Source organism: Argopecten irradians, chromosome 4 (assembly GCF_041381155.1).
Source record: "Argopecten irradians isolate NY chromosome 4, Ai_NY, whole genome shotgun sequence".
NCBI classification, from domain to species: Eukaryota; Metazoa; Mollusca; class Bivalvia; order Pectinida; family Pectinidae; genus Argopecten; species Argopecten irradians.
Window position 1 is genome coordinate 40,914,318 of NC_091137.1, and position 20,253 is coordinate 40,934,570.

General features: G+C 36.9%; 1 protein-coding gene across 8 annotated transcripts in view; it reads left to right on the top strand.

Moving 5' to 3' along the window:
* The first annotated feature begins 1,552 nt into the window (after positions 1 to 1,552).
* LOC138321679 (ras GTPase-activating protein nGAP-like) overlaps positions 1,553 to 20,253 on the top strand; it is a 192,872-nt gene continuing 174,171 nt past the window's right edge. For 2 of the 8 annotated variants that reach the window (XM_069265527.1, XM_069265528.1), the window contains exon 1: positions 1,570 to 1,908. In XM_069265527.1, the coding sequence (XP_069121628.1) occupies positions 1,839 to 1,908 (70 nt within the window). In that variant the 5' untranslated portion in view covers positions 1,570 to 1,838. Of the gene's footprint in view, positions 1,909 to 20,253 lie in introns of all 8 variants that reach the window. The other 6 variants (XM_069265531.1, XM_069265529.1, XM_069265535.1 and 3 more) reach the window with 5 other exon arrangements.

Sequence of the window (20,253 nt, forward strand, 5' to 3'; positions counted from 1 at the left end):
AAAAGACAAATGTTTGAACAGATTGGCAATGGCGAATAAAAAAACCAAATGGATATAAGTCAAGGTGACGTCTTAAGTCCTCTCTCATTACACAGGTTAAGTTAGTTTTGACTACAAAGATAAAGTTTGTTTCGAGGACAGGCTCATGAAAATAATCGCTATAGTCAACTATATAGTAAAAATAAATAAATAAAAAAATAAATACTAATAAGTCATTTTCACAAAAAGTAAACTAGGGAAAATCACATATATACCAAAAATACGTGTTGAAAGGATGCGTGCACTGGTTAGAATCAGTTAAATTCGATAAAAAAGTACAAAAACAAAATATACATCATATAGATGAACTAATAGTGCGAAAAGCATTTTGACTCGGCACTGTATAATTATGATCATCAAAATTGATAAATAATGTCTAAATCTGAATACAACTGGTGACAACAACGGAACAAAAAGCAGATGTTTGGTTCGAAATTAAATCAATTATGTATTTCAATTTTCACCGGAAAACGGTTTGAGTAATATTTTGGAATATATCTAATCGAAAAAAAAAAAGAATTTAACACGACATTAGGTAATCGACTGTACATTGTAAGACATTTAAAAATCTACTCGACTGAAATAAGGGTTATCTCCCTTTTACCAATAAAATTCGCGTGCGGTAAATCACAAGAACATTTGAAGGTTGATAATTTTAATGTTTCCTTTTTATCACAAGACCAAATGAATTACAGTAGCCTACTCACTACTGACAACACACTTTACGACAGAAGGAAGTCTGAGGTCGTGCGCTAAAACAACCGAGAATAAAAAATAATTTTGTTTGATATTTTATTTACAGTAAACACGTCAGTGCAATTATTCGTTCCGACAATTTGCTATAAAATCAAGGTCAATATGGTTTTCAGTACATTGCACATGGATCAGTGATTAATTAACATGGAAGAACTTTATATTTCACAAAACGGCTCTCAGGCTAAATCTATGAAATCGTCCTTCAGTAATATTATGGGGATTCTTTTACTGTAAAGTGTAAAAACCTATTGATATACCTTTTTTCGTTTAAACGTACAGCATAAATGTACATTTTATTGTCTAAACTAAAGACAAAAGGATCGAGCAAAAGCTTAAACTTTGCCTGTCCAAGGACGTACATATACATGTAGATAACTTATTACTTATAAGGCCTTGGTCTGTCCTTTTTTTCGACAATAAATCTGTTTAAGTAAAAAAAAAATGAAAGAAAAGTTATATCCTTAGAGCTTTAATAGAACGTTTGTAAAACATGTCATATCTAACAACCATAAAAATATCAATTATGTCCATTTAAAGACATGATTTTCTACAATGTGCGCCTTTCTTTACCTAATTGATTACCAGTATTTTATTTACCTGCGCACGTGGCAGAGATCTATTATTAACTCACTGTATGAGTAATCAAAGTTCCGCTAGTCGATCATTACACGCTTCAATTCCGATCAGTTGGCAGTTAAAGCGAAAGTAGACAAACTTTATGAACTTTTGTAGAGTCAAACACGACCAGTATAACCCATCGATATTCCGGAGACGTGAAACTATAGTAGGCGTATTACGAAGTAGGCCTCGGTCGTTTTTGGCGCTTCAACCCAAATAATCGAAGGCACGCAGTTTTCTAGCGGATTGATCCAACTTACCGCGCGCTGTCAGAGCGAGAGAGATCACTCCGCGAATACACACACGCAGTACACATGTCGATTGCAAGTATGCAGTGACGGAGCGATTTAAATGTTTGTATACAGTGGAATATCTAACACAGTCAATGTTGGATTTACAAATCTGTTTCTTATGACTTGTTGAAGATGGCAAGCCTGTCGGAAAAAGTTGTCATCCCTTTTCCAAGCCGGATCGTGGGATGGCTAAATGTCTGGGGTAAGTTGCAGATGCTGGGCGACCCCGCTTTGGGATTCATATTGTCTCACCTGTAGGTTTTACCTGTATATGAATCATCGTATGATGTGCTTTAATATTGTATTTTTATCATTATTAATGAATTATAATACTGAATAGGGAATTTAGTCCTTTCTTAGTCGAATAAATGTTTTAAATATATTGAAAAATCTTTTTGGTGACAAACCCCAAAGACAGCCAATATAACTACAAGTACATGTAGCCATATGCATATATGTACATTGAATGTTTCGACTTGAATAGCATGTGTATGATCTGAATATAATCGTACTACATGTGTATTCAATGATTAATTCTACAATACCAGCAATGAGTCACATTGCAATCAGATCATTCCTATCTTGTCAGGCCAAGTGTGTTGGAATGTTTCAATCCATTTAAGGCAATATGCTATACAAATACATAGACTTTTATATTATATAAAATATATCCTTAATGACTTTACTGTATATAAAATGCATTTAGTTTTATAAACTCTGAATAATCTATATATATATTTTGTTCTGAAAATCACAGCTATTTATTAATTAAATGTGTTTTCCAAAAATGTATTTATTTTATCTTTTATCCCTTTAGCTGACATCTTGTTAAATAGATGTTAAAGCTACAGAGGAATATTACATTGTAAAGCCAATAAATATGATTTTAATGAAGTAGTTTTGTTGAAATTTCGGTTGAAATTCAACAAAATTGAAAGGATTACTGTACCAATTATAAAAAAATCTAACTTAGTTGACCTCAAAATAATTTTCTGATAACAGTTTTCGCATTTAAAAATACCCTTATTGCTCTTTAATGAAAATCACTCTATGCTTCTGATGGCTACTGATAAGGTTATACAAGTTTGTACGTACATGTTTGTACGTACGTTATGTAATTATATGGTTGTTTGGTTTGAATGCTATGTTAAATACTTCCCCACAGGTAGAAGCACATGTAGAATATCTTAACTTAAAATCAATAATTAGACAACCTTTATCATACCAAGTTTTGACTCAGAGGTTCAGAATAATCAATAAGAAGATTTGCGAAACCACCAACGGATGCATGCATGTAAAGCGTGTGCATCTGAACAGTGGTGTAGGGTTTCAGGGAGGGAAATCAAATATGCATGAAATTTGGAAACAGGAAATTGAGTTAATTAACATAATCCAGGGCTTAAAGATACCGAGAATTTGATTTTAAAGCTTCTTATTAGGTGTGTTAATTATACATTTTACCAGATGTTTTGTACCGCTAATTATCTCATTAATTAGCGACATTGTACAAAAAAATATAAAACAGCTGAAAAATCTAAATAAATTATAAAAATAATCAAATTTCAAAACAGCAGATTTAAAACTCTAATGTTATGAGGTTCCAAGTGTTAAAACTATAATGTTAGTCACAGAACTGGAGAACAAAATCTCATTTTGGATATAGATCGACGTATCAAAATTTTGTGTTTTGTTTTTTGCGTGGAAGCTCTTGCCCAATACATTCTACTGTGGTTTGATATCTACCTCGGCCCGTGGGACTTATCTTTTCTGTGAAGTACTTGGTAGGATCTGAATGTGACTGGTTTGTAATGTAAATGTCAATGTTTGTTTCCTGTTTGTATTAGAAGATAAGGCCGTCCGTGTTATAGGTCAGCTTCCATTCACTTTTGTTTTACTGCAATACCAGGTTCTCAGTGTGCTTGTGTGAGGGTCTGGGGGATACCTGTACTGGTTATCAAAAGAATGGCACACAGGTAAACTAGTCCTGTCTAAATGTTAGCTCTTATCCTACAAATGGAATGAAATGTAATTCATTGGCTGAATGGTTAAGGTGCCTATGAATTCTACCAGTAGTTACAGGTACAAACATACAACCATTATAACCAATAGCTGTCTGCTTCTTGACCATTGTGGCTGAGCGGTTTAGGTGTCCGACATTCTACCAAAGGGGTAGAATTTGATTTTTAAGCCACTTTCCATTTTCTGCAAGATGGTAAAATTTTAACTCGACAAATCAGATATTTGCTTGCTGCTTTGAAAATAAAAAATAAGGTAAAAATTAAAAGCAACCAAATTGGCCAAATTCGTTGACATTTATTGTATTTATTTATTGTAAGTAACAATAATTGTTGGACATTTTTAGTATTGATCATTGTAGTGTAGTGTAAAAACTGTTTATTTTTTAGAATGTGGCACTTTATGCAAAAATTGCAAGTACAATATTTTTCAACTTGCCAAGTCAAAAATCAACTCGCATTTAGCCAGTTGGCGACTGTTAATTTCAAACAATAGCTGTACCACTAGCTAGCCTTTCATCTCTGCGCCACGTTGGCAGAGTGATTAGTTAAAGAGTCTTATATTCAATCAATAGCTCTTAATTTTACCTCTAGGCTTCGATAGCTGAGTGGTTAAGGTGTCTGACTACCAATAGCCCTTTGCCTCTCTGCCACAATCGCAGAGTGGGTAACGTGTCAAACTTTTCAGCAGTAACCCTTGATATTCCTCAAGGCTGCAGTGGCCGAGTGGTTAAGGTGTCAGACATTCTACCGTTATAGTTCTCCATCTCCTTGTCCTTCACCTCACAGCAGAATATAAAAAAGGGTTGTACATTCTAATATCATTAGTCCTTGTTTGTGTGCTGCCTTGGCTTAGTGGTAAAGGTGGTTGTTATTGTCTCACCATAGTCAAGCACTTGACCTTTTGCACTCGCCTTCGACCTCTAGGGTGCAGAGGCAAAAGGTACGAACTATGGGCTGATATGTTTTCTTTTGAGAACTTTTGTTGGTTTTTTAGAGTACTTTTGTTGCTATCTACACCAAAATTTTAAACACAATCTCTGTTAATCTGCATAGATAACATTAGGAACTATAAAGAGAAAACAAATCGGAATCTGATTGAATGATATTTACCAAGAGTGCAATTTTTTACTGGAAACCAAATATCTAAAGATTTCCATTCCCCTGTGGCTGGGGAGATCAATAGTCCAGTCTGAGCTGTCAGCCCGTCGCACACCTTCTAGTAAATTGTTTGTACCACGAAGGAAATAACAGTGACAGAAGATTCCGATCCTGTGTCTGATTTGGTCACAATGTACTTTGAGTGTAGGTTATATAATATCTTATTCAACTTCTATTTTTTATCATTAAAAAAATCAGACTTATTTCTTGCATTAGAATACATTTAATTCTAAAAGTCTCCTCCCATTCCAGGAGAAAGAAATATTTATGGTAGACCAAACCAGACACAAACAAGATGTAATCCTTAACTGGCGACATGAAGATGTTTCAATTAGAAAAGTACTTCTTTTAGAAAATTATATAGATTTTCTTAAATGGTTTTCATCCCATCCTCAATCCTCAACTCACACAGAGGCAAGGCAAGTATGGAATGAAATTGAGAGCCCCTCACAGATAGGATCAAGATCTAGAAAGTTTTACATTTTAGAAAAAAGATGGAAGTTTTGCTGAGAACCCTTGATGCAAACAGATGTCGGAGGTTAATTATATCCATTATGGATTATTAATAGTGATAAAAGCAAAGGTGGTATTGTGTGTAATCTAATGGAATCCTTTATTGTAGGAAACAGTATGAAGATGACTATGGTTCCTCAGAAACTGAATGTGGAAAAAAATCCACTACGATACATCATGCAAGTTTTAACTGATTTTTGGTGGGATGGATGCAGAGAATATAAATGTCCTTATAAATCTACTGGCTGAAAAAAATATTGTCATCTCACAGTGAATATTCATTGATCAATCAATGACACAAACAAGATGTAATCCTTAACTGGCGACATGAAGATGTTTCAATTAGAAGAAGTACTTCTTTTAGTAAATTTATATAGATTTTCTTAAATGGTTTTCATCCCATCCTCAACTCACACAGAGGCAAGGCAAGTATGGAATGAAATTGAGAGCCCCTCACAGATAGGATCAAGATCTAGAAAGTTTTACATTTTAGAAAAAGATGGAAGTTTTGCTGAGAACCCTTGATGTAAACAGATGTCGGAGGTTAATTATATCCATTATGGATTATTAATAGTGATAAAAGCAAAGGTGGTATTGTGTGTAATCTAATGGAATCCTTTATTGTAGGAAACAGTATGAAGATGACTATGGTTCCTCAGAAACTGAATGTGGAAAAAAATCCACTACGATACATCATGCAAGTTTTAACTGATTTTTGGTGGGATGGATGCAGAATATAAATGTCCTTATAATCTACTGGCTGAACAAATATTGTCATCTCACAGTGAATATTCATTGATCAATTATATATACAGGTTGGTAAAGTATATACAGTACATAAATACATCCGGTTATTAATCATAGGAGTAAGAGGATGGCTTCCTTTCAGGAAAATCATCTTAGCAGTGGCAATCTGTGCATGTACAATGTAAACTCATCAGGGCTAATAAATAAACAAACAATAACTGATCAAATTTTTTATTTTAACTATAATCAGGTCACCACTTATCTGGTTGACCCACTATCCAGTCACCACTACATCTGGTTGACCCACTATCCAGTCTCCACTAATTCTGGTTGTCCCACTCATCAGTCACCACTAATCAGATGTCTCACTATCCAGTCACCACTAATCTGGTTGACCCACTATCCAGTCACCACTAATCTGGTTGACCCACTATCCAGTCACCACTAATCTGGTTGACCCACTAATCCACTATCGGTCACAACTTATCTGGTTGACCCACTATCCAGTCACAACTTATCTGGTTGGACCGCACTATCCAGTCACCACTATCTAGATGTCAAAATATCCCAGTCATCACTAATCTGGTTGTCCCACGATCCAGTCACCACTAATCTGGTTGACCCACTATCCAGTCACCACTAATCTGGTTGACCCACTATCCAGTCACCACTAATCTGGTTGACCCACTCTATCACCACTAATTGGTTGTCCATATCAGTCACCACTAATCTGGTTGACCCACTATCCAGATCACCACTAATCTTGGTTGTCCCACTATCCAGTCACCACTAATCTGGGTGCTTGACCCACTATCCAGTCACCACTAATCTGGTTGTCCGCACTATCAGTCACCACTAATCTGGTTGACCCCACTATCCAGTCACCACTAATCTGGTTGGACCCATCTATCACAGTCACCACTAATCTGGTTGACCCACTATCCAGTCACCACTATATCTGGTTGGCCCACTATCCAGTCACCACTAATCTGGTTGAACCCACTATCCAGTCACCCACTAATCTGGTTGTCCCACTATACCAGTCACCACTAATCTGGTTGACCCACATATCCATTCAGTTGTCCACTAATCCTGGTTGACCACTATCCAGTCACCACTTATCTGGTTGACCCACTATCCAGATTCACCACTATCTGGTTGTGACCCACTATCCAGTCACCACTAATCTGGTTGACCTCACTATCCAGTCCACCACTCATCTGGTCAAGATCCACCACTAATTGGTCTGACCCACTATCCAGTCACCATAATCTGTCCCACGTTGTCCCACTATCCAGTCACCACTAATCTGGTTGACCCACTATCCAGTCACCACTAATCTGGTTGACCCACTATCCAGTCACCACATCTGGTTGACCCACTATCCGGTCACTCACTAATCTGGTTGTCCCACTATCCAGTCACCACTAATCTGGTCCAGACCACTATCCAGTCACCACTATTTTTAACTCTGGTTAGACCCACTATCCCAGTCCACCACATACCCACACCCACCCATGTGTCCCCTATCATGACCTTCAATTATCTCTGTCCCAACGGAAGATAATTGAAAAATTCCTGGAGGTAATTGCTGGTTGAAAATAAATGTTTGTGATTAGGTTGTTATTGTATAAACCACAATCTACCAAAGCTGGCTTGTCTGACCATGATCCCGACCTTCTTAGTCAATTAGACAACATTATTATATAGACCCTGTGTTACATGGTCAATGGCAGATTAGGACGGATCAGCAGAGATTTAACTGTGGATGGCAAAATACAGAACATTTTAATTAGTTTGTTATATAAATATCATTTATACTCTGCTATGAAATGGGGAGGAGATGAGATATAATTTGATAAATGTTCATTGAATCTAGTTCGTATTGATGAAATTTGGATTCATTTTCATTAACCTTCACAGAAATTAAAAATGTGTATTCATTTCCAGACTCTGAGTTTGAAATGAGTTTGAAATCCATATTATCAGAGTAGAGTTGAGAGAAAAATTCCACAGTAACAATTTGAACCAACAGATGTGCTTTATGTCTTTATCAGCCATGAAGTGACCATTATTGAGTATCCATTGGTAATTATTTTATTGTCCTTTCTACTTGACCAGACTGTGTCCATATTGCCTGAACAGCTGTTATGGCATTCATGAAGCACAGCAGTTGTCTTGGGTCATTTGATAGGCATCTGGATGACATTAGATCAGTGGTCCTCTGAGCAGTTTGATTGCTGTGTTCCTTGACAGGAGGTTATTAAGGCTTGACTCACCAAATGTTGTGACCAAAAACTACTACGACTTGTTAATCAGTTTCCGGCAACCAGATCTTTGATGATCGCCCCCACGGTCAACCTGTGTCCAGGCCTGCTAAGGGGAGCATTTGGTCACACCTACTGTCCAAATTAGCCTGTTTGATGGTGTATATACCTACATTATGGTCAGCATATACCTAAGGTCACAGGATGATGTTGATTATCATTGCAGGTTAATGATCTAAGATTTGCTGTTGTCATAGAGCTTTATATGTTCTATGGGTAACAAATGGCTGTTGGCATTTATAGCACAATGAACATAAAACACACTGTAAGGTTAATTGGTATCCAAACACCTTAGTGATAGAAAAAATATCATTGCAAACAATTTACACATCTGATGGCTGGGTTGTCAATGGCCACCTGCAAAGTCTTAGGAATAGTATGAGAACAAAAAATCAATTAACATATTGTATTCATAAATATTTGTTTAGTAAAACAAAGGCCCAATGGGCATGAATCACTCACTCACTTACCTGATGATCCTGGTGCATGGTTCAACATACATGCAAGGCCCCAGTATATTGTTATTATTGTATTCTGACCAGTTAATTATAAATCTCTCTACCTCCCTCCACCATACCCTAGATTAAAATGTTGGGGAGTCTTTAGGGAGGGGTGGGGGGGCGGGAGGGAGGGGGGGGAGGAGGGGGGTGGTCTTATTACTGAATGTAGGCTTACATTTTTTACCTTACTCAGGAGTTACGGGCTGATTTAGAGATATGAAAATTTTAAAGAAAATAAGCATGACCTCTTGATCTGTAGCAATTACATGAAGGTCAAGGTCATATCATTTAAGCAATTAGGGGTGACGATTACATTCAAGCAATGAAACGGGCCCAATTTAGAAGTAAATAAGGAAGAGGAGTCATGAAAGTCAGAAAATGAGCTCAACAAGAATATTCAAACCACTATATTTCCTCTGGCAGCCTCAGAGATAACTGGTGCTCGTGTATATATTTTAAAGATTTTATTTTCGACAAAATCAAGAATATATTTTTTGTTTTTGGTACAGTTAGTGAACAGCTAAAATAATGACAAATTTTATTTATGTATGTGTATGAAATTTGCAAGACTTTTTCATTTGATGCTTTGATAGTAACTGCCCTGTAAATAATTGTAAAACAATTTGATTTTTGTAAGTGATATCTGTGTTTTTTATTTCAACAGTTTCAAGGAAACTAATATATTAATCCTTACGACATGTAGATCTATACATGCACAAGGATTACAATGTTATGACAACATTCCTTAGATCAGTCGTAGGTTCCTGTATAAACCAAACCACATTCCCTAATCTTGACCTTGACATTGCATTTCTGTGTATTACATACATTATAATACATGTCATTAATGAAGCATTAATTACTGGTGGTATACACATCTACATGTAATTATTAATTACTTGTGGTATACACATGTACATGTAGTTAGCTTTATAGGAAGTCCAAATGTTAGTCCAGATCGACTTATAACAATGAAGTCCTACCTAAACCACGATGCGCTTGATCTAAATACTACACATTGTTTTAGTTAAAGTTATAACAGATGCCATATCAAACTGCGATTAAATCTGATAAAATTCTTATCATCACTTTACTAGAATATCAGGCATTATAAGCTGAAAAAATTCACCCAAAGGCAAAAGACTTACGTAGAAATTAATGTTGTTCATCAATAAGATCAGATCAGGAAAGACTTAAAGGCCCCTTCACACTGGATAAAGACTCTAACTATGCTCTCCACGACCTCCACAACCATTAAGATCATCGTAAGAGAGAACTAGAAACTTTTTGAAAACCATCTTCAGTGTGACTTTTATAACGACACTGATATGCTCCTACCGTGCACAAAAATTGCTTCGTGTGCCACATTCTTTACCTCAAGTGGTACGTTCTGAGTACGACTATTACTATGACAAAAAAACATTCTATTGTATATAATATATACGATACTTTACTTGGACTGGTACCGTTATGCTTATCGGCGTATTTGCAAAGCGTAAGCCAACGTGTTAAACGCCTTTCTGCTAGGGAAGTATTGGTTATAGTTTGACGACCAAGCCACATGAGTCATACGTTTGTTTAGCTGCACGCTGCCAATAGGTTGGCCATCACGCTTGTATACGATGTTACTATGACCTTAAAAACACAAGACTGGTACGTAAATACTGAGCCAAGTTCAAAAAAGGTCGTAGCGCTACGCTCTTTTCCACGGCTCTGTCCGGCACAATGACGACCGACCTGACCTGTTTACTACGCCCTAAAGATGCATGACGTTGTATCAGGCCTGCCACGATTAAATGATTTTTAGGTCGTAGCGCGGTCTTGTCAGTGTTGAAGGGGTATTACAAGAAAAGGGAAATATGGAAAGCCAAGCTAAAAGAAAATCAGAGGAAGAGGAAGAAGGTTATATGATGAAGATGTTGTGATTCACAGAAATTAAAAATGTGTATTCATTTCCAGACTCTGAGTTTGAAATGAGTTTGAAATCCATATTATCAGAGTAGAGTTGAGAGAAAACTTCCACAGTAACAATTTGAACCAACAGAATGTGCTTTATGTCTTTATCAGCCATGAAGTGACCATTATTGAGTATCCATTGGTAATTATTTTATTGTCCTTTCTATCTTGACCAGGACTGGTTTCCAAATAGCCTGAACAGCTGTTATGGACTTCATTAAGCACAGCAGTTGTCTTGTGTCATTTGATAGCATCTGATGACATAGAATCAGAGGTACCCACTGAGCGTTTGATTTGCAGTGTTCTGGACAGGATATTAAGGTAGGACCACCAAAGTTGTGACCAAAACTAACTACCTTGTTATTAATCAGTTCCGTCAACCATATCTTGATGAGATCGCCCCCACGGACACCTGTGTCCAGCCTTGCATGGGACATTGCGACAGGTCAAGTAATCTTGTATGAGGTGTATATACTACCTAGATGGTCAGAGTAGCCATACTAAGGGTTGCTGCAGGATGAACGGGGAGAAAAAGAATGCAGTTTAAATGAAAACGGAGGGCTGTCTGGCATATGAACTTTAATGCTTTCAAATGGGTAACAAATGGGCTGTTGGCATTTATAGCACAATGAACATAAAACACACTGTAAGGTTGGTATCCAAACACCTTAGTGATAGAAAAAATATCATTGCAAACAATTTACACATCTGATGGCTGGGTTGTCAATGGCCACCTGCAAAGTCTTAGGAATAGTATGAGAACAAAAAATCAATTAACATATTGTATTCATAAATATTTGTTTAGTAAAACAAAGGCCCAATGGGCCTGAATCACTGACACACTACCTGATGATCCTGGTGCATGGTCAACATCACATTCCCAGGCCCAGTATATTGTTATTACTGTATTCTACCAGTAAAAATTAACTCCATCTACCCTCCCCCTCCCCCTTACCCTAGAATTAAATGTTGGGATTTTAGGGAGGGGGGGGGGGAGGGAGGGGGGGGGAGGGAGGGGGGGCTGGGTCTTATTACTGAATGCAGGCCTACATTTTTACCTTACTCAGACTTACGGCTGATTTTGAGATATGAAAATTTCTAAAGAAATAGCATGACCTCTAGAAGGTCAAGGTCATACATTTAAGCAAATAGGGTGACATTCCATTCAAGCAATGAAACGGACCCAATCTAGAAGTAAATAAGGAAGAGGAGTCATGAAAGTCAGAAAATGAGCTCAACAAGAATATTCAAACCACTATATTTCCTTTGGCAGCCTCAGAGATAACTGGTGCTCGTGTATATATTTTAAAGATTTTATTTTCGACAAAATCAAGAATATATTTTTTGTTTTTGGTACAGTTAGTGAACAGCTAAAATAATGACAAATTTTATTTATGTATGTATATGAATTTGCAAGACTTTTTCATTTGCTGCTTGAATAGATAATGCCCTGTACATAATGTAAAACATTTGATTTTGAAGTGATATCTGTTTTTTATTTCAACAGTTTCAGGATGGAAACTAATATATTAATCCTTACGACATGTAGATCTATACATGCACAAGGATTACAATGTTATGAAACATTCCTTAGATCAGTCGTAGGTTCCTGTATAAACCAAACCACATTCCCTAATCTTGACCTTGACATTGCATTTCTGTGTATTACATACATTATAATACATGTCATTAATGAAAACATTAATTACTGGTGGTATACACATCTACATGTAGTTATTAATTACTGGTGGTTATACACATGTACATGTAGTTAGCTTTATAGGAAGTCCAAATGTTAGTCCAGATCGACTTAAACAATGAAGTCGCACCTAAACCACGATGCGCTTGATCTAATATACTACCACATTGTTTTAGGTTAAAGTTATAACACTGCATATCAACTGCGATTAAATCTGATAACATTGTTATCATCACTTTACTAGAAATCAGCCATAATAAGCTGAAAAATTCACCCAAAGGCAAAGACTTATGTAGAAATTAATGTTGTTCATCAATAAGATCAGATCAGGAAAGACTTAAAGGCCCCTTCACACTGGATAAAGACTCTACTACGCTCTCCATGACCTCCACGACCATTAAGATTGTAACGAGAACTTGAAACTTTTTAAAAACCATCTTCAGTGTGACTTTTATAACGACACTGATAGGCTAACCTACCGTGCACAAAAATTACTTTGTGCCACATTTCTTTACGCGTCAACGGTACGTTCTCTGTACGATTTATACTACGAAAAAACATTCTATCTGTATATATATATACGTACGATACTTTACAACTAGGACTGGAAGCTGTTATGCTTATCCGTCGTATTGCAAGCGTCAAGCCATCGTAGTTCAAACGCCAGACCAGCATAGGGAATATTGCGTCATAGTTTTGACGACCAAGCCACATGAGTCATACGTTTCTATTACGCTGCACCCGCTGCCAATACGCTTTGTCTATGACCTTGATACGATGTTACTACTATGACCCTTAAACACCAAGACCTGGCTACGTAAATTTAGAGCAAGTTCAAAAAAGTCGTAGCACAACCACACTCTACCACGCTCTGTCCCGCACAATGACGACCTACCTGAGTTGTTAACTACGCCCTAAAGACCTCGCCATGACGTTGTAACAGCCTGCCACGATCTAAATGATTTTCTAGGTCGTAGCGCGGTCTTTGTCCAGTGTGAAGGGGTATTACAAAGAAAAAGGAAATATGAAAGCAAGCTAAAAGAAAAATCAGAGGAAGAGGAAGAAGTTTTGTGTATATAGTTCGCTGGACACCATGCAACACCACAGTGTACTTAATGTATGAACAGATCAAACTCCGAATATGTGAAACTTAAGGTCTTTGATTATTTTAAAAATGGACTATCTTGTATAAATTATATATGAACATAGAGGCATACTGATGCCTGCATCTATCATATCATATTTGATCATATTACACCTTTTTGATATTTCTATTACAACCAAAATTTGAAACCAAAATTTGATTTTAAAAGACTTAAGTGACTATATATTCGGATGATAATGTCTATAGATGTAGCTTTGTATTGCCATTAGATGCAAAGTGGCATTATCCTAGTATCTGTGTGTGAATGTCTTTTTCACAAGGCATTTGAATCTGTACTGATTGCTATAGGAGCTGGTTGGGTTTCCCCAAATCATAGCATCACATACAGCTCTTACTTTGGGTATATTGATTGTTTTTAGCCGGCCAAACTTATACAGACACCACTCTGTAAAATGGAGATACCGATGTATTAGATATATAAGGTGTTATATAGCCATTCCTACAGAGTGTACGATCACACCGTCTCCAATTTATATACAAACTCAGAGCTGTCCTGAACTAGCACCTTCTAAATTGGGACCAATCCTTCACTCTATTGATTATCTCAAGTTTAATCCACATCAAATAAACTCTCTGTTTTGTCATCATACAAAAGCAATATTTATGACCTACTTCCTCAATTTTCCTTTCTTTCTCTGATTCTGATGTTCTTTTAAGTCTTATTGCAGCTTTCTATCAAATGCTCATTCCTATAAAATGGCAGCTTACATTTGTCCAATTTGCTTATTCTCAAATCCAGAAAGTTCTATGCAACTCCCAAAATGCTCTCTCAGATCTCTTGTTAACATGATTTGGCCAAAGCAATCCAAACAGCTTCCTTCTTTTACCCAAACTTTGCTAGGTAATCCAAACAGATTCCTTCCATTGCCCAAACTTTGCTAGGTAATCCAAACAGCTTCCTTCCATTGCTCTAACTTTGCTAGGTAATCAAAACAGATTCCTTCCATTGCCCAAACTTTGTCAAGCAGTCCAAACTGCTCTCCCTCTTTTCCTTATTTTCCAAGCGGCCGATTAAAACTCTGACCCAAGTACCCCTCTGATTATAACCTTGTTTCTAATTAAATCTGACTGTTTCATTTCATAAATCTGCTCTCTCTTACTTCTCCTTTTATTTCTCCAAGCAACTCATACCTTTCACTCCTTTACCATAGATACTTTTTCCAAGAAAGAAACCCAAACTTTGGTCTGACTTTCAACCCAATCTCATCTTGATGGACTCTTGTGGAATCCCATTGCTATCTTATTGGTCAATCTCCCATGCTGTCTTATTGGTCAATCTGCCATTGCTGTCTTATTGGTCAACCTGTCATTAATTGTTATCTTATTGGTCAACCTCTCTCATTGTTATGTTATTGGTCAATCTCTCATTGTTATGTTATTGGTCAATCTCTCATTGCTATGTTATTGGTCAATCTCTCATTGCTATGTTATTGGTCAATCTCTCATTGCTATGTTATTGGTCAATCTCTCATTGCTATGTTATTGGTCAATCTCTCATTGCTATGTTATTGGTCAATCTCTCATTGCTATGTTATTGGTCAATCTCCTCATTGCTATGTTATTGGTCAATCTCTCATTGCTATGTTATTGGTCAATCTCTCATTGCTATATTATTGGTCAATCTCTCATTGCTATGTTATTGGTCAATCTCTCATTGCTATGTTATTGGTCAATCTCTCATTGCTATGTTATTGGTCAATCTCTCATTGCTATGTTATTGGTCAATCTCTCATTGCTATGTTATTGGTCAATCTCTCATTGTAATTATATTGGTCAGTGTCTGTTGAAGCAAAAGTCATGTTTTTTTTTTTTATTCTATCCAACAAATTATATACAAAGGCAACATTTCTGTCAGCTCTCATCCAGTTGTGTACTTGACACTCGACTAATGTCTTCTGTCAACTTCTATCCAAAAGTAAGTAATAAAAAGCTTTGTAGTGGGAGATTGAGCTTTCTTAGATTTGAACTGAAAAGTAATGTTATATAATACTGTGCATTATTAGATGCCACATCACTGTGTATTGTGAAATCTGTCTAACCATCTACGCCATTGGAAATTTATTTTGACAACACCGAAGCATTGTCTAAGCAAAACATGCTGCTGTTTTCAATAACAGCTTATATCTACTGACACGAGGGATTGGAGAAGAAAGTTAATAAGAAAGTAAATAAATCTGGGCACGGCAATCACAGCTACGACTGTGGCTTGATCGACACAGATGTATTCTCCGGGGGTCTCCTCGGGTTTCTTCTTGAAGGAGCAAATGTAATAATAACTACAATCAATGTTTTGCTGTACATATCAATCTTGCAGGTCACCGAGATATTTCTGTCTATAATGCCAAGAGGCACAGCTTTGTCAATATGGTGTAAGGCAATGATGATGAGGTTTGTGTGGTACAATTAATTTCTGTTGGGAGTAAGATGAAGATTATACTGGAAGACTTTAGATTGTTAGACTTAACGAGATAGTGCTCTCTACGCAGTGTTCTTATCTACAATGCTTTATTCAGTGCCATTGTTCTTTGATATATAAAAATAGATATCTATTTCCTTAAAGATGCTCCACCGCCACAGAGCATAAATGATATTCATCATTTGAACAATATGTGGTGTTTAATTGTGTGTATATGTCAAATTAACACAAAAAAAAATAATATAAAATAATTTTATTTTGCCTTTGGTACATGCGCATTCAGTACTTAATTCATTCCATATAGGATATAGTTGCCACAGAATTTTTTTCGAGATGCAATTAATTATTTTTCATACTTTTTTACAAGTAAAATTAAAAGCTCAAACATTTCAAAAGTGGTAATGGTGTAAAGTAAGTAATTTTTTTAACTGAAGAAAAATACTTAATTATCTGCTCCTGTTTTAGATAGTGAAAAAATACCATTTGTCAGCAGCGGAGCATGCTTTTTCTTTAAAATGCATTGTATAGGAGATGTAAATGGACTAGGTTGGTATGTATTGAGTAAAAAAAAAAAAAAAAGACTATCTAAAGAATCTAAAAGAGTCAAACTATTTTAGATAGATGTAAGAGTCAAGCTTCTGTGTTTGTAATTTGATATTATGAGAATATCTATGCTGCACTGTCTTCTCATTTTAAATCTATGATATAAGGGTACCATATCAATGGTCTTGAGAACTGTAAAAATCTGGTCCTCTCAAAATCAATCATCTATAAAGTGTTACACCCAACTGTGGATGGAAGCTGTTGGGCAACTGTGGATGGAATTAAGCTGTCCGAGCCAGAGATTGTGGATGGAAGGTGTCCGAGCCAGCCGATTGTGGATGGAAGCTCTCCGAGCCAGCCGATTGAGGATGGAAGGTGTCCGAGCCAGCAATTGTGTATGGAAGCTGTCCGAGCCAGCGATTGTGGATGGAAGGTGTCGGAGCCAGCTGATACAACAGCAGATGGAACAGCCAGGCCAGACATGATAATGGCCTCTGGAGGGGGACTTATCATCCTTAACCTCCTCCACAATGTCAATGACTTCCACAGATATGATTTATAGACATCTTATAAACCATTTTTCAGTCATTTCACATTTTTGCTTTCATTCCTCCCTGATGGGTCATAATCATGGTGACTGAAAAACACACATAAAATGTCAGTGTGACTTACAATACACATAAAATGTCAGAAGTCCAATTGCTACCTCATCAATCTGTCATTTTGAAAGCTCAAGGGAGGAGTGAAAATATTATAGATCAAAATTCTAGAAGACAAAAATGTGCTTGGTTAGGGAGTTTGATATGGGGTGGCTCTTAAGAACTTCAGAGCAAGTTAAGCTACCATTTGGATGTACTGGTGGAGAGCTGCATGTTAATGTCAGGTAGCTTTCCTGTTCAGATAAAATTTTTGAAATGGTTTACATATGTAATGACCACTGATATACCTTTGGTTATCATTACCAATGAAGTGGCAGACATTTTTGTTTAAGGCCTGCTCGGAAACCAACTGTTTAGAAATCACCAGGTTCCGATTTCTCGAAACAAACTTAAGTCCAAAACTGACTTAAGTCTAAAGTTTTCATATAAGTTAGTTACATAACGAGAAAAACTTAAGTTTTGACTTAAGTCTGCACTTTTGTTTCGAGAAATTGGAAGCTGGGGTATAAAAGACTTCAAATCTGTCAAACTGGTTATCATTATAATCAATGGCAGTACAACACAACTCTGGTCTGTATAAGGAAAATATATGCCACATTTCATTATTACATATAAAGCAAAAACATTTGCTTTTCATGAAAATACTCAATTTTCTCTCCAATGAAAATAGCAGCTGCATGGTATGTAAATGCTTATTGGTCAAAGATGCTAGAGCTAGAGCTTGCCATGTGCCTGTTTGGTTCAAACTGACAACTTTGGTAAGTAATAAAAAAAAAGTAAACTGTTCATCTTGTCTGATTGTGTGTTTCTATCCTTTTCTGTAATCTTGTAGTGGTTCTGGATCAGATTGATTGCCATCGACCAAGTAACTCAATTGGTAGAGCATCTGGCTTAAGTCTGCAGAGGGTTCAGGGTTCAAACCCTAGTATGGCTGTATATTCCTTTGCTCCTACTACATTTGGTGCCTGTGATCAAACTTTGTTTCAAGTATTGGCAGTATGCTGAGCAGGGGAAACTCCAGCCTGGGTTGTGTTTTGAATTTAAGGGACTAAAAAGGGAGGGAATTGTTTTACAGTGCTGGATCCAGTTTGATCGCCAGTGACCAGGTTGCTCAATTCAGTAGAGCATGCGGCTAGGGTTTGGAGGGTCCTGTATGTGTTTGAACTTATTCAGGCAGTGCATTTTCCCACTCCTATAGCTACTACAGTGTAACTCCTTGCAGAGAATGGCCAATATCCTTTAATACCAAGGCACTGAGTTCATATGATAAAGATTTTTCTTAGATGCCTCACAACCCAGATATTAACAGGTCTCAACTTGGAGTGTCTTTCTCCCCGTCACATCTATAAAGCTGTCAGGGTTTAACTGGAATTGGCATGTGTTGCATGTTATTTAATACTTCGTCCCTGTAAGGAGGCTGTGGGCACTAAAAGGTCCAGAACCCCATTATAGTCAGTAGTTTTTATGTCTGCTCCACCAAATCATCAGATCGAAATGATTACATTCTCAGGCAGACATGCAAATGTAGGATTTAACTATCCCTGGCCGTGAGGCCTCGTTAATCTTCAGCGGCAGGTTAACATGGAGACAACCTGTTGTAAAACTCTAATATGGCAGCTAGTGTTCCCTGTAATTATCGTCCCATATTTGCATTTTGAAGAGTTATATCTGTCCTTGCCCTTGTAGGTATTGATTGTGATTATGTCATATATTTGCGAGCGCAACCTTTCCCCCATTGATTTTACCTTCATGCAAGGGAGATAAATCTGTAATATACAAAGATAGAATTGGTTGTAGAATGTCATGCGATCTTTCAAAAGCAAAAACATAGTACCTTTCTTTAATGCTGTCATAGCTCAAAAATGAATGTACACTAAAGTCTGAATATCGATGTTTTAGACTTGTGATCAAACTTTGTTTCAAATATTGGCAGTATGCTGACCAGGGGAAACATGAACCTGGGTTGTGTTTTGAATTTAAGGGACTAAAAAGGGAGGGAATTGTGTTACAGTGCTGGATCAGTTTGATCGCCAGTGACCAGGTTGCTCAATTCAGTAGAGCATGCGGCTAGGGTTTGGAGGGTCCTGTATGTGTTTGAACTTATTCAGGCAGTGCATTTTCCCACTCCTATAGCTACTACAGTGTAACTCCTTGCAGAGAATGGCCAATATCCTTTAATACCAAGGCACTGAGTTCATATGATAAAGATTTTTTCTTAGATGCCTCACAACCCAGATATTAACAGGTCTCAGCTTGGAGTGTCTTTCTCCCAGTCACATCTATAAAGCTGTCAGGGTTTAACTGGAATTGGCATGTGTTGCATGTTATTTAATACTTCGTCCCTGTAAGGAGGCTGTGGGCACTAAAAGGTCCAGAACCCCATTATAGTCAGTAGTTTTTATGTCTGCTCCACCAAATCATCAGATCGAAATGATTACATTCTCAGGCAGACATGCAAATGTAGGATTTAACATCCCTGGCCGTGAGGCCTCGTTAATCTTCAGCGGCAGGTTAACATGGAGACAACCTGTTGTAAAACTCTAATATGGCAGCTAGTGTTCCCTGTAATTATCGTCCCATATTTGCATTTTGAAGAGTTATCTGTCCTTGCCCTTGTAGGTATTGATTGTGATTATGTCATATATTTGCGAGCGCAACCTTTCCCCCATTGATTTTACCTTCATGCAAGGGAGATAAATCTGTAATATACAAAGATAGAATTGGTTGTAGAATGTCATATGATATAGCAATGCTTGATAGTATTATAGAAAAACAGGAAGAAATACACATTCCTATCTAGGGCTCTGACCTGAGGAATCGAACCCGGGTCTCATGTGTGAAAAACT